The sequence below is a fragment of the Haliotis asinina genome, chromosome 14 (genome assembly GCF_037392515.1).
Source record: "Haliotis asinina isolate JCU_RB_2024 chromosome 14, JCU_Hal_asi_v2, whole genome shotgun sequence".
NCBI classification, from domain to species: domain Eukaryota; kingdom Metazoa; phylum Mollusca; class Gastropoda; order Lepetellida; family Haliotidae; genus Haliotis; species Haliotis asinina.
The window spans coordinates 29,614,867-29,630,003 of record NC_090293.1 but is presented as its reverse complement, the minus strand read 5'-3'; the positions used below and the strand labels follow the sequence as shown (position 1 = coordinate 29,630,003).

Here is a 15,137-nt window from a genome sequence, read left to right as displayed (position 1 = left end):
AAGTAAGTCAAAATAGTTAAGGGTTAAAACAAGAAAGTGACTAATTATCATTATTTTCTAAAATGTTCTTGAAATTACTTAACGTTTTTTACAATCAATTTAAAAATATGTTTTACAAAGTCATATGAAATTACAATACTTCCACATCTGGACATAGCAAGGACACAAACTCTGAAAGAGTTTTAGAAGCTAAGGAAAGTCCTGTGGTTCTTGGGAACTTCATTTTTAATTTATGGTTAAAAGGACTGGGAGATATATTGTAGTCAATCAATGTTGATATGATAAGAATGAATGTTCAGATAGTGCATTATCCCTTGCACTTTATATATGATTATATTACAGGATATTTATATAGCACACATATCCATGCAACCATTTTTTGCTCAAGGCGATGGTATTTGTTTCCCTCAGTCAATGGATGGCAATCTAAACATCATATTGTGCTAGCTATCTCAACTCACTGGGAAGTATACAACTATTACTGCCACTAGGTGCACCGAGATCACTGTGGTACTCTTATCCTAACAAGGTACTGAATTCACAGCTGAGTGGACTGGGACACATAGTCACACTACTTTGTCCAAGTTTACTGGACATTGCCGTATCCACAACTAGGTGTTTACATGTATTCATGTGGCCACTATCTGGTCATCTACCAACAAGAGTCGCAATTCTTTATGACCATAGTTTCTCATAAAGTAAAGAATTAAATCTGGAACAGAAAGTCCAGTGAGCACTGATTTAAACAAGTGGGATACGGTGACATGTGTCAAGCAAGTCAGCACGTCTGATCATCCGATCCCATCATTTTTACCTGCCTCTTACGACAAGCATGAGTTGCTAAAGATCAATTCTAACCCAGATCTTCATGGGTAATATAAACCTGAAACTAACAATATTTATAATGAAAATGCTTAGATAAACTATCTTCTAAAACGAACAGTCATTACACTGCTAGCGTTATAAGCTGCAACAATTGTATGCAGACCTAAGCTTATAATTGACAGATTGCCTGATATCATGTCATTATCTTTAGCTTGGTGTAAGTGGTACATCTATACCAGACAGTGCCGTAGCTTGCAGAATCAGCTCTCTTGGCACTAAGCTTGGGACTGGTATAAACAATAATTAGTTTCCCTACAGTATCAGAGTATCAGGGTATATTGGCCATGGGTATTGAATACCAGCCTCTAATAATGCAGCAATCTGAATGGATACAATGCCCTCAGTCAACCTGGGACGGATCATTTACAGAGAGAACTTATCTCTCCCTATCGATAGTCTTTGAAGTTGACTCTGTATATCTATTGGTTTTCTTATCTTAGTATGTTAAATGGAATCATAAGAATCAATTCAATTAATAGATACTCTACATATATTCATTTTCTTCAAAGTGTAGAAATGAATGGTTTTGAAATCTGATATAAGACATCTTGGAGACTGTTGAACTATAAAGTCACCTAAAATTACAGTGAGGCTAATATTCTCAGCATACTTGAGCAAAAACAACTTTACAAAACTCTGGCTTTGAAACAATGGGTTAAGCATCATACCCGAAAAAACCTTCAGAATGATTTACACTTAAAGTCCAAAGTAACTGTGAGCCCATTTTGTGAAGATTTATATTTCACTAGTGGTCCGATGAATATGGTCCCTGAATTATTTTCAATAAAAATTCCAGTGTACAATTAATAAGCAATTTTTCAGTTCTCTCAACTCATAGTGAAATGTAGGACAGCACAGAATTACTAGCACATAGGTATGTAAGAAAAGATATGTTTTGTGATTATCTCTATGGAAAAATTGACACAGACTTTAATTCACAACATATCCAAACTTAACTAACAGCAATAATTTGCAATTAATTTCAAACAGGATATTTTACATGCAATAACTTGAACAGAAAGGAGAGAAAGAAGCCCTAACTATACAGTATTTTTTTAAGACTGCTGTAATCAGAACCAAACCACACATTTGTGCATCTTCATATGTTAGAAAATAGGATCACCATCATTCACATGTCGAACACTAATATACTTCAATTATACTTATTTGCTATCACAAAGCCCAAGCTAAAAAGGAATCTTCATTCCATTAAGAGTACAACAGTCGAATCATGTTGATAGTAGTGTTGGGAATTGGCTGAAGTCTCACAATCGATGTTTGGTTCATTACCAATGGGGAATCATCGAAAAAATTTGGTTTCAGATTTTCCTATTCAGGTTGTTATTGCAGATAAATATAGCATGGTTCTCTGTTCGTTTTAGTCTTATTTAGGAACTGCGCTAACTGCACTGACAAATTTCACATCCAATTTAAAATGATGCTTAATTCACTACTTCAAAAGTGATGACTAATATATCATGATTGAACATATTCTTTCTGGAGGCCTCAATATCTTTTCAGTAGACAAAATGAGTTTTCTAAGAATTAAACACGTTTTCCGCATCTGAGATATGTTTCATCATCCAGTGTTTCACACACTAAAACAGTAGCTCCAAAATAATATGTGTTCAATTATGAGAAAAAGCAATCGATTGCTTGGACGTTCGGTCACTGTGACCAATCTTCCATTATTTGATTTAATTGGAATGCTATTTAACAAGGAACAAAAGTGTGAGTTGTGACTCGTATTGGACCTTTATTAAATTTTAGTTTAGAATGGCTTCAAACTGCAGTAGTGCAGTAACTAGCCAGGTTTGTTATTTGTACAATGACAATATTTAAACAAGATTAAAAGTTATATTGTCAATATGATCATACATATTTGTTTCCAGTCATTAACAAATTCAAATAAGCTGATTCATTCATTAACCTTTGGGTAAAATTGTCAAATTACATATAAATATAGCTGTTTTGTATGTATTAAAACAATGACAATAATTGTCTCTGTAAAAAGTATTATTGAAGATAAAACCGTATTTGAATGAGGAATTTAAATATAAACAAATCCAACTCAGAAATGCAGATTTAACAATTATCAATGACAACAATGCAGATCCTTCTGAAATGTACCCTACAGAAATACAAAACAAAAATGTAAATCTTACATGGAGATTTATCCGTAGCATTTGGTCTAAACGACAAGTCCACATCCTGGTAATCCTCCATGATCGAATACCGAAAATATACATCCAACGTTATAAAAAATATAACGTTTCACAAACAAACACCACCAATTTCCACAGGTGACTTGAAGCCAATAAGCAATGCATTAGCTCCTCACTCGTAATCCCGAAACCTCTAATCACCGTGATACAAAGATACTTAGCAAAGGTCTAGCCATTGTGGCATTTCACACTCCAGTAACTCGTAGCCGCTTTAGTCTGTACTACCTAAGTCCCTAATCAGCTCTAATCTGGCTGCGACCCTCCTCCAACCGAGTGTCGACCACATGCAATGTTGAAAAAGTCCTTTGCTAATCTTATCAATGATTTCCAGTGAGTTTGATTGACTAAGAGTCTGATATACCGTCATTCCCTTGCCTGAATTCCTCTTATCCCCCTGGGAGTGCCTTTATTATGATGAACTGATATGTGAAGTAGCCATGCGTTTTATGTGTACATGTTGCATTGTTAGTGTGGTTAGTTACTAACGAGTGCAGGGGGATTACACCCACGTAATGACACGTCCCTCCGATCTCGGATGGACAAGACAGTATGGTAAGTCATTTTCACATTTTTCATAATTATTATCAGTGTAATAAACAGTTTATTCAAGTTTATAACATGACTTTTTATTAAGGGTATTATGATTGGGTTTTTTAAACATCTCAAATACACATATTTTCATATATTGCATTTAATATTTTGGTTATTAAACAGAACCTTGTCATTCTATTAATAAATACACATCTATGTAAAACAAAATAAACTTATTCATTGAAAAGATTAATATCCTTGTGATTAAAAAATGTCTAATATAAATGTTTCCTAATTCGAGTGAGTGAGTGAGTGAGTGAGTGAGTGAGTGAGTGAGTGAGTGAGTGAGTGAGTGAGTGAGTGAGTGAGTGAGTTACACACAGCTTGTAGCAATATTCCAGCAAGATCACAGCATGGACACCAGGAATGGGCTTCACACCCATGTGGAGAAATGAACCCAGGTCTTTGGCATGATGACCAGGCTACCTCACTTCTGTGCTCATGTGATGTATGTTTGTGTAATAATCTCGAATGTTATCCCCATTTTTGATTGAACCCGTGAAGATCCAGGTTAGAATTGGTCTTCAGTAACCCATGCTTGTCGTCAGAGGTGGCTAACAGGACTGGGTGATCAGACTACCTAACTTGGTTGATTCATGTCATTGGATCCCAAATGCACAGATTGATGCTGATATTGATACCAGGGACAGTCTATATTGTCTGATCAAGATTTGATTATTTGTGGATAACTATTATATATGGCTGGAATATTGCGTAGTGCGACGCTAAGCAACAAATGAAACAAAAACTACAAAATGGTGATGATAAAAGGTTTTAACAAAAGAAGTTTCATGCCAAACATGTCACACATGACCCAAATACAAGTACATCCAAGTCAAGCATTCACATGAACAAAAAGGAACTTATGGCACAATTCAAACTGGGGAATTGTATCAGGCATAAACTCTGTTACTCAACGTTTTTTCTTGTCAAAAAATGTAATTATGACACCGGCTGGCTGTTAGAAAGGTAAGATCATCCCTCTTAACAGTGACTGAGTGAGTGAATATGGTCTTACACTGCTTTTAGCAATATTCCACCAATACCATACCGGGGAACACCAGAAATGAGCTGACATACTGTACCCATGTAGGGAATCAAACTCGGGTCTTTAGTGTGATGAGCACATGCTTTAACCACCGTCCCCACCACGCTTCTTGTTATACAGCGATCTTGTCGATAGGTTTATGGTGTTTTGAATTTTTTTGCATTGATTTAAAATTGTAGAAGTAGTTTTATCAAGGTTAACATGTACTTCAAAGATTATCCTTACAGCTTTTGTGGACCCTAGGTCAAGTCGCACTAGTCAGCTCTCACTCTAATTTCAACCAGGTTCTAGGTTTTAAGCTTAGATCATGGCTAAATTCTATCTCTACATTCTAAGCTATTTATATTGCATTACTTCCATTCAACATGCTTGCTGTTGTTTCTTGTTCTGCTGTAATTTAGTACTTGATCATGGATTAGTGATTGCTTAACAGTGTTCATGTCTGCATGATGTCTGATGGCTTTGTGATTCCAACAGCCATTCCTAATTCCTTCTGAAGGAATTTTCCAAGAGAGTAATGATTTATGCATGTAGTTCAAGTTAGTACAAGCCATGAGTGATTTGTCATCTGTTTTAAGATTATAGTATACAGTCCACAACCATTTCTAATACCTTCACGATGGAACTTTCCACGAGACTCAGTGTATTGATTCATGTGTTATTACAGGCCGCAAGTGATCTGTCTTCTGTAGAAAAGATTATACAGTTTACAGTATAGTTTACAGTAGGGCTGCAACGAATACACTACGTGACAAATATGATATATATCATGAACACTGGGTAATGAATATGAATAATTATTCATGAATACAATATTGTATTTAAAGGTCACACGCAATGTAAAACACAAGTTTGCAGATCCTGATACCTTTCGGTGTGCACTTACCCAAACAAATCATGAAATATGCCAATTCAACCTATAAAGTTGAAAAAAAAACTGTGATGAAAAAAGCCTGTGAAATCAGTCAGTTCAAACGATTCACTATTTTTCCCCTAGTGCGGGGGGAAAAAGTGGTTTCAACAGCTATGATGTGCTGCCCTCATAACGCATGAGCAGTGAATAGGTTTGCGGAGTTTGAAACAGTATGCCTGCCCAGAGTATGAGGTTGTGAGCAGTACTCTAATCTTGGTTGTGTACACAACAACAAGCAAATAATCTACTCATTACATAAAAAAAGAGAAAAAACATGTTGACTGTGACAAGTCACAGAGAAAACTCAATGTCTGATTTATTGACAATTATAAGTCTGCTTGTCTGTCTGCTAATGACAATGTGCAACGCACAACTTCAATCACTGACCACATGCAATTAACTCCAATTGGGCTTATAAGCCACAAACAAAGAGCAGGCTAAATATGTTGGCAAATGAACCAGTGGCCAGTGAAAAAGCCCTGTTGCACTTGAGTGCACACTCACCAGGTCTGACTGGGTTTAGTATCGTGGTTGCCTCATTTTGAGGAAGGTAAACCCAAGTACAAAATAATGCACTTTTGATTTGCGATTATACACTTAAAATTTTGTTTGTTTTTTCTTAATCAGCAGTGCATTTTATATAGTATTCCCAGAAATTACTGAGAATCATGTTGCGTCATGTAACTCATTACGTTTATTAACTTCTGGCGTTTTACTTACATAAACATGTTAAAACATCATCCTTTTACAGTCTCAGTCTTGTTTTAGTACTTTGTTAGACCTCCTCGCTCAGCAATGCATGCCTGAATACGCCTAGGCACACTACCCATCAAAGTTTGTAGGTAATCGTGTGACAGGGTATCCCAATATTGGACCACCTCGGCCTTCATATCTTCAATATTTCTCAGTCCCTTTTGGTTTATTCTGTCCTTCATGACTCCCCACACATTCTCAATTGGGTTTAGGTCTGGGCTGTAACTGGGCCAGTCTAAAACTTGAACATTTTCTCCCGACAACCACTGTTTTGTGTAGCGCGCAGTGTGTTTTGGGTCATTATCATGCTGGAAAATCCAATCATCTTCATACAATGTTTGTGCTGTCGGAAGAAGGTGACCATTTAGAATGTCAACGTATCTTTCTTTTGTCAAGTTTCCCGTGAAAACACACAATGGTGTCACTCCGCGAGCCGATATGCCACCCCACATGTGAAACTTCGGGCTATGTTTTGGTCGCTGGTAGATAGGTTTGACAGTATCTTTGGTCCAAATTTTCACACAATTAGGGAAAAGCCAAACAGAACTTTCATCCGAAAAGAAAACATTATCCCAATCTTGATTTTCATGAGCCCGACACCAGTTTAAACGTTTTTCCTTTTGTGCATCTTTCATCAACGGCGAGGGAATTCCACGTTTTTTCACCCAATTAAGTCTCTGTAATTCCTGCCTAACTGTTTCACTGCATACCTGAGGACTTCCTCTGCTAATCATTTCATTTCTGATGTTCTCAACACTTTTCAATTTGCCCCTACTCACAATCTACTCTTCGGCGATCCACAACACTGAATTTCCTAGGCCGACCTGCCCCTGCTTTGTGCTCTATTCCGGTTCCTGTTTGAATATTCTTCAAAGTTATGTATACTGTAGACAGAGGAATACCATGTCTACAAGCTAACACTTTAGCATCAGCCTCACCCCTTTCAAAATTATCTAGAATGAGCTTTCTTTTCTCTCTTGCTGTAAATTCTGCCATGTCAAAACAGGAAGCCGTCTGCTCAGACAAGGGAGATAACTCTTGACGTAATGAGCTGCCTTCTAAGCCTTCAAGAGCTGTCTCCCTTATTTAGTATGCTTAGTGCATAGTGAAAGCCCTTTTTCCAATCTTAGCATCATTAGAAAAAAAACAAAGATTTTCTCAATAATTTCTGGGAACACTGTATCATGTATAAGTGATAACTGTGTATTTATTATGTTTGATTTTTTGGTTCATATGACCTTTAAGTGATTGATGCACAATATGGTAACTGTTGACTATTAATTTGTCATAGTAATAATCACTGACGTGACATGACACTCAAATTTGGTGTGTAATAGACTTATAGTTATAGTCTACTGTACCATGTTCAGCCATTGCAAACTAACATGACATGCACTAGTGCAGGGTTAGTACATATTCCATTTTCACTTTGCAAAAGGACATAAGGGCTAAAATAAAACATGCTCCATTAGAAAAATGTAAATATTTATTCATATTCGGTTCTGATGACCATGAATAATGAACCGAATTCATGAAGGGCTACAGTTTGAATCACCAAATATGCAAGTGTATCGTAACAGCCTTAGTTTAATTAGATGTTTCGTCAGTCATCAATTTGCATGAGGATCCAGGCAGGTGTGAATGCTTGCACTGTCAAGTTAGGTGATGATGTTATCACAGTCAACTTGTTACTAATCCCAGAATCACAGGATATACAACAATTTGTTACAAGCATTTTACAACTATTCTTTAACATGGACTTTTCGCTCTCATGACATGGTTTGCAGAGGGAAAGGGTGGAAATTGAAAGGGCATCAAACCTCACCATTCTCGTATTGAGGTAAAGACAGGGTCATTTGTGAGATAAAATATAGCACATGGTGAGAGTGAGCATGGTTTTACATCACTGTAATATTCTAGCAATACCATGGCGGGGAAAATCAGAAATGGCCCTCACACATTGCAACCATGAGGGGAATCGAACCCAGATCTTTGGAGTGACAAACCAATGCTTTAACCTCAGGCTACCTGGCTATAGCACAAGCAACTTTGGATATCTATTTCAAAGACATTACCCAACATGAAATAGTTAGAATATTGCTGATATCATTTTCATTCCCTAGGCCAAGATTTACGACCATCTTTTGTATATTAATAGTTGTTTTCGTAACAGAAACAATAAGAAACGATAATGTTGAACTAATTTCAATCAAATCAACTTAAACAGACTTGATATGACACTCATGCCTAAATTATGCTTTAGCAAAATCAGCCACTCATCTATTTATCAAAGTACACAAGATAAAGTAACAAATCAACCTCATGCAACATGTTCTGCTTCAAGCTCTGTGGCAGGTGTGCCCACAATGCCAGTTTGATTGATTTCTTGAAATTAACATCGTAATTACACTCACCTGTATAGTAGCCATAGTGCTGGAGGTGCCTCTTCATGAAACTTTCATAAGGGTTCTGAAACAGATCAATAGCAGCTGATGTCAATTACATCTCACCTTGGTCAAAGACGAGCTTATAGCAATCTGTAATTAGTTTGTGGAAATAGGTATCAAATATTTAAACCAATTGAACAATGATGTCTATTTCATGAGTCTATTAGCCAGATTCTTTAAGGTCTCTGTGTTAAAATGGTAACTGTCTTGAAGCCACGATGAAACTTCCCTTCTATTTTGGTATTTGATGAGTACTATAGCCTGTTTCACAGCCTTTGAACCACATTATTTTCCTTTCTCACAAGCCCTCTCAGTGTTCATGAATAGTGTCTGACCCTCTGACAAATCTGGCAGATTCGCCAGAGGTCAGACAGAAATCACCAACCCACCAGTCCCAGTGTCTGACTGAATATTTCACAATGTCTTTGTATGAAGTTGTTATTTGTGGCATGTGACACTTGTGTGCTGTTTAGAAATCTCATGTTTGTTATCATATAATGCTAATCATTTCAATGCCAATTACAAGAAATGTTAAATCTAACATATTTGTTTAACTTAATTCTGTGGGTCCTGTGAATTTTCAGTGGGTCAGATGACATCTGAAACTAACAGGACCCAATGTCCTGCTACTCTGAAACACCAACATGAACACTGCACTCTCTGCAATGCTAAAACCCTTAATGAAGCAAGTCTGCATTTCCTCAAGAATCTCCCTTTCCATTTAAAAGGAATTGTTTCTTTCTCTGACCAACATATCAAGGGAAGAAGCATAAGGTGAGATGAGTCCTTATGGAAACAAATGTTTAGGGGCCTTCTGAAATTAGTATTTATTTACAAATCTAGTCAGAACAGAACAGAACTTCATTATGCTCACACTGAAACCTTCAGCATATGACATTTTCCTACTTTTGTTTCAGTTTTTGACAATACACAGAGTTGGATAAAATCGCTTCATTGTATGAAACCATGTACACCATGGTAAATTGAAAGACACTATTTTGGGGCAATACTCAGATTAAGATATTTTGATATGTGTCAGTCATCATATATTCAGTAACCTGCTCATTTTTTCTCCTTTAGTGATGACTTATTGAAAATGTGTTTTCTGTATCAATGATAAATTTTCACATATAGCATGACCTGTCATGATAAGGAGGCTTGGGCAGAATGTCAAAGCAGATCATAGAGTTCGATGTTTCTTAACATGATATTGATTGATTGAGTTGCGAAAATGTTGGATTTCTTTCACAATTTTGAGCAATATTGCCAATAAATGTGTGAAAGAAATGAATATACATGTATTTCACACAACTGGTGAATGGGGAAAAGTCTATGCATAGTATACTAACGAAACATTGTCCTGAAGCATTTACAAGAAGCACAGGATTAAAAACTTAACTTTGGGTATCGTTTGAGTAAATAAAAAAATTTTGTTCTATCACAAAAAGTTTGGTATGATACTATCGATGACACTATTTTCTCACTGATAATCTGCCATAATTTTTCCTATTAACAATTTTTCCGATTACATGTATTGATCTACGAGGGGATGTCAATAAGTTTTGAGCCTTGCATAGAAAAACACAAAATATTGGTATGAACCACATTTATTTTTCAACATAGTACCCTTGTAAGTCAAGACACTTGTTCCATCTTTTCTGTCAGTCGCCGATGCCATCTCTGTAGAAGGCGCCATTTTGGTCCTCAAACCAAGCCTCAGTAGCAGCAATAAGCTCATTATCATCCTGAAATCTATGACCATGCAAGTGTTTCTTGAAATTTGGGAACAGATGGTAATCACTTGGTGCCAGGTCTGAAGAGTAGGGGGGATGCGGCAAGATTTCGTACCCGCATTCCTGGACAGCAGCGGCTTCAACGCGAGAGTTGTGTATTGGAGCATTGTCTTGATGTAGAAGAATACCACGTCTGATCTTGCCCCAGCGCTTCTCCTTGATTGACTGTGGCACTTGCCTCAACAAGTTAGCGTAATATTCCCCATTCATTGTTCTTCCTTTTGGTAAGTAATCTATGTGGATGACGCCTTTGCTATCCCAGAAGACTGTTGACATTACCTTCTGCACTGATCTGGAGGCTTTGAACTTTTTGGTCCTGGGAGAAGTGACATATTTCCATTCCATGGATTCTTGTTTGCTCTCAAGGTCATAGTGGTGGATCCAGGTTTCATCACAGGTTACTAGCCTAAAGTGAAAATCTTCTGGATTCTTGTTGTATCTGGTTAGCATGGAGTTGCTTATGGTGACCCTTGTTTGCTTCATTTCATCTGTAAGCATTCATGGCACCCATCTTGCGCACACCTTAGACATGACGAGATGTTCATGAAGAATTGTCTCGATGGATTTGTGTGAAATGCCTGTGGTCTCCTCTAACTCGTGGAGCGTAATTCGACGATTTTCCAGCACAAGTCTATGCACTCTGTCAATGTTTTCCTGACTAGTGCTTGTTGTTGGGCGACCTGGACGGGGGTCATCTTCAAGACTCTCTCTACCATGACCCATCGTTTGATGGTAGCAGATAAGGGGACGACTCCCCATAAACTGTTGAAAGCCTTTCTGCTATGTTCTTCGCCGAGTTTCCTTCAAGAACTAAAAACTTAATTACTGCTCTATACTCAATTATATTCATTTTCACTGCCGTGAGGGGGGTCTCTTTCTGTCAATGTGAGCTGTTCAAATTAACTTCTGAGAGTAGGATACCAAAACTTACATATCACATCAGCTACACCCCAAGGTACAATGTCGTACCATAGGCTGTGACACCTGGGTATGAAAAATGCTCAAGGCTCAAAACTTATTGACATCCCCTCGTATTTAGCCAGCCCCACAGGATGCTGTACTGTCTCAATCAAAATCGCTGTACAGCATAATGCTTTAGTCAGCAATGTCCCAGTAAATGATCGTAACAATAAATAATACAGGTCTTTGAATGTCATTTAGAAGTGAAAATACATAAGAATGAAGATTTTTATGGATATCAACTTCTTTATGAGAGAACACAACGTTTCGGAGTTAATGCTTACTCCTTCATCAGGTGATTGAGAAAGGGATACAGAGGTGTATTTATATGTACAGGTAAAACAATAACAAAGTAACAAGTGGAATGAGTTAACGAAAGCTAGTATAAACAAGCACTGATAGGAAGCCGATAGTTAAGATAACAATGATGGAAGCCAATGTCTGGTCTCCACCAATTGGCTTCCATCATTGTTATCTTAACTATCGGCTTCCTATCAGTGCTTGTTTATACTAGCTTTCGTTAACTCATTCCACTTGTTACTTTGTTATTGTTTTACCTGTACATATAAATACACCTCTGTATCCCTTTCTCAATCACCTGATGAAGGAGTAAGCATTAACTCCGAAACGTTGTGTTCTCTCATAAAGAAGTTGATATCCATAAAAATCTTCATTCTTAAATAAATAATACAGTCTGGACCAGACAATACAGAGACTTATAGATGAGAAAGATACAGTGAGATAGAATACAAGTCAACCAAGTCAACTGTTATGCAGGGACTTGGATAGAGAACTTTGACAATGGACCATTTTGTATTCTATTGTGCAAAATGGCCCATGGTCCCTCCCTTTCCCAATACCTGCTTATGAGTTGCTTGTATTATCGTTTAATGTTGTTTAACGCAGCACTCATTAATATTCCAGCTATATGACACTCGTCAGTAAATAATCCAGTCTGGATCAGACAATCCAGTAATAAAGACCATGGTCATCAGTCTACACATTTGGAGTATGTCAACCAAGTCAGTGAGCCTGACCACCCAATCCCCCTAGTTGCCTCTGTCAACAAGCATGGGTTACTGAAGACAAATTCTAACATGGATCTTTATGGGTCCAGTTGTTGTAGCCACTCATAACCCATAATACCTGTGGGAGGCAAGAAACATGAATTCTAAAATGGCATATACATATATTATCATTATCCATAGAAAAATCATACTTACCAAATCAAATTCATATTCTGTGTCTTGTCGTGATGGAAACATCTTCTGTTCTGGGGTCAGTAATTGATAATCTTGATACAGATTCACAACTTCCAAGACAAGAGACAATGTCACTCCATTAGGTGAAACCTAGTTTGCACTAATACTTATGACTCAGCTGAGTAAGAATTGTTTTGGAAAATACTGTGATGGATAGTCCCTGTAGGTGTATCTTCATCAAACATCAGTATCAGGAATCTAGAAAAGTGACATATGAAATATTGTCACATGTCATTTGAAAGGCTTCATAATATTTTTACACATATATTAGCACACTTGTATTTGACCGGTTTTCAGCACTGACAAGATAGATGAACCTAAAAGACATCACACTGTTCAACTTTTGAGGACATCATGTATTGCTCATGATGTAACAAATTCATGACATTTGATACCTTCTATGAATAATAGATGACTAAAGTGAAATTTATTTATGGTTCACATTTCATGTGTTCTATAGTTCCTCCCTCAAAGTAAAAATGGATATTGTTTACAATATCCTACTCAGAACTCAGGCTTACACACGATGTGCACCCTTATGAACACTTTAAGATAACTGCGAAAAGCTGAAGGCACTATTCATTCTCTTGGCATAGAATACAATTTATGTGCAAATACTCTGATTATTTGACTTTTCCTTGTACTGGTAGTAGGTATAGATTTAACTTGGACACAAAATGTTTTACTTACATATGGATGGATTCTATTATCTGAGCTTACATACAACACTGAAAGAAAGTTTGCTTACTGACTATTGCTTTAGTCACGACAGTTCTTTGATGCATGAAACTTCAATTGCTAGTTGTCCTTTGCTACACATATTACATCATCAGCATTGTGCATTTATGATCAAAGATTATCAATTTAAGAATGCATCATTCCCTACATTCGAAAACAAACAGGTGCCCACTGCAAGGGTCGTACAACATAAATGTATCATTCCGACAACACGATAGAAACAAAAATGAGTTCGTTTGGGTTTAAGGAACACAGATGTAATTCATCGCACAAGTTTTGCACCATTAATGTAATCTATTCCTCATATGATAGCACGGTAAAAAAACACGATCTTATTTGTAGTGTGTCGATCTGCAGATTGTCTTCATGGGGTTTCACTGAAAGTTTAAATATTTTTTCGTATGCTAAAACTACTGATCGAAATGACAATGATTGTGTTCGAGGCAAAAGCGGTTAGACTTGCTATACTGTGTGTTTTGATTGCATGCTTGCACGAACGTGGTATTCCCGTGTCAGTTTCGTGACAGATCAACCACTAGTTTCCATTATCCAACTCCATAACCGAACAGCGTCAAACGACGCCATGCGACATTCGCATAACAAAATAGTTCGCAGGTAATGATGGTGATTTATATATAGACAGTTGATAAACTGGTTGGAAATGACAATGACAATAGTATCTATTTGTGTTGAATACGATCATTCCAGAAAATAATCTGTTTTTACAAAACATGTGAATTTCCAAGAAACTAAAATCCCTACGCGCGTTGCCATCTAATGCCGCACTCACGTTAAGAAAATACTCAAAATAATAATCAAAATATCGTCTTGAATAAATAAATAATTGTATGTTGGATTGATAATTCGATAGGTATCTGAATTTGGACTCCAGTCGAAACTATTTGGTGTATCACATTATTCACTGCGTAACTACACCCGATCTCTTTACATCATATCGGCCATATTGGCAAGGTGCTCAAAATGGTGTGTGAAATTATTCCTTTATGTATGGAGTCTTTGGAAACAAATAATATAAATCCGCCATTTTCTGACATTGTGAATTGTAGTTGAATGCGATTGCGTAGAGATTTATGTCTGATGCTTCATATTTATGAAGAATTGCTCTATTAGTGAACGTGTTGTGTACACGAAAACTGGATCACTATCACAACAACACTTGCATTAGTGACTTTCAGGCTCTGTTTGGCAACTAGTTACATAGAAACATTATCCAGATGAACAGTGTAGACATATATATCTAGAATATTTGATGTTAATAGCTCTGCGCTAATAAGTAACGAATAACTGAACTCGTGGGCTGGAGCTCATACGATCTTGTAACAACTAGCGACATTTAATCAAAGTTTGATATTTTGCAACTTTTGTCTGTACCAGCACGTTAACTATCGACTCGCCAACAATATAACTATTTAACAGTTTATTATAAGCCATTCACATGAATGGTTTGTCGTTTTTAACATGACTATGAGTTGGCTGTGATGTGGCCCAGGATGTTCATCGG

General features: G+C 36.9%; 1 protein-coding gene across 4 annotated transcripts in view; it reads right to left on the bottom strand.

The window, feature by feature from the left end:
- The window catches only part of LOC137261452 (cytosolic carboxypeptidase 2-like), a 90,455-nt gene extending 76,282 nt beyond the window's left edge, over window positions 1–14,173 (bottom strand). For 3 of the 4 annotated variants that reach the window (XM_067799200.1, XM_067799201.1, XM_067799202.1), the window contains exons 1-3: window positions 13,626–14,173; window positions 12,839–13,075; window positions 8,830–8,884 (exon numbers count right to left, since the gene is read on the bottom strand). In XM_067799200.1, the coding sequence (XP_067655301.1) occupies window positions 8,830–8,884; window positions 12,839–12,880 (97 nt within the window). In that variant the 5' untranslated portion in view covers window positions 12,881–13,075; window positions 13,626–14,173. Of the gene's footprint in view, window positions 1–3,050; window positions 3,308–8,829; window positions 8,885–12,838; window positions 13,076–13,625 lie in introns of those variants that run through there. The other variant, XM_067799203.1, reaches the window with a different exon arrangement.
- Between the last annotated feature and the right edge of the window lie 964 nt (window positions 14,174–15,137).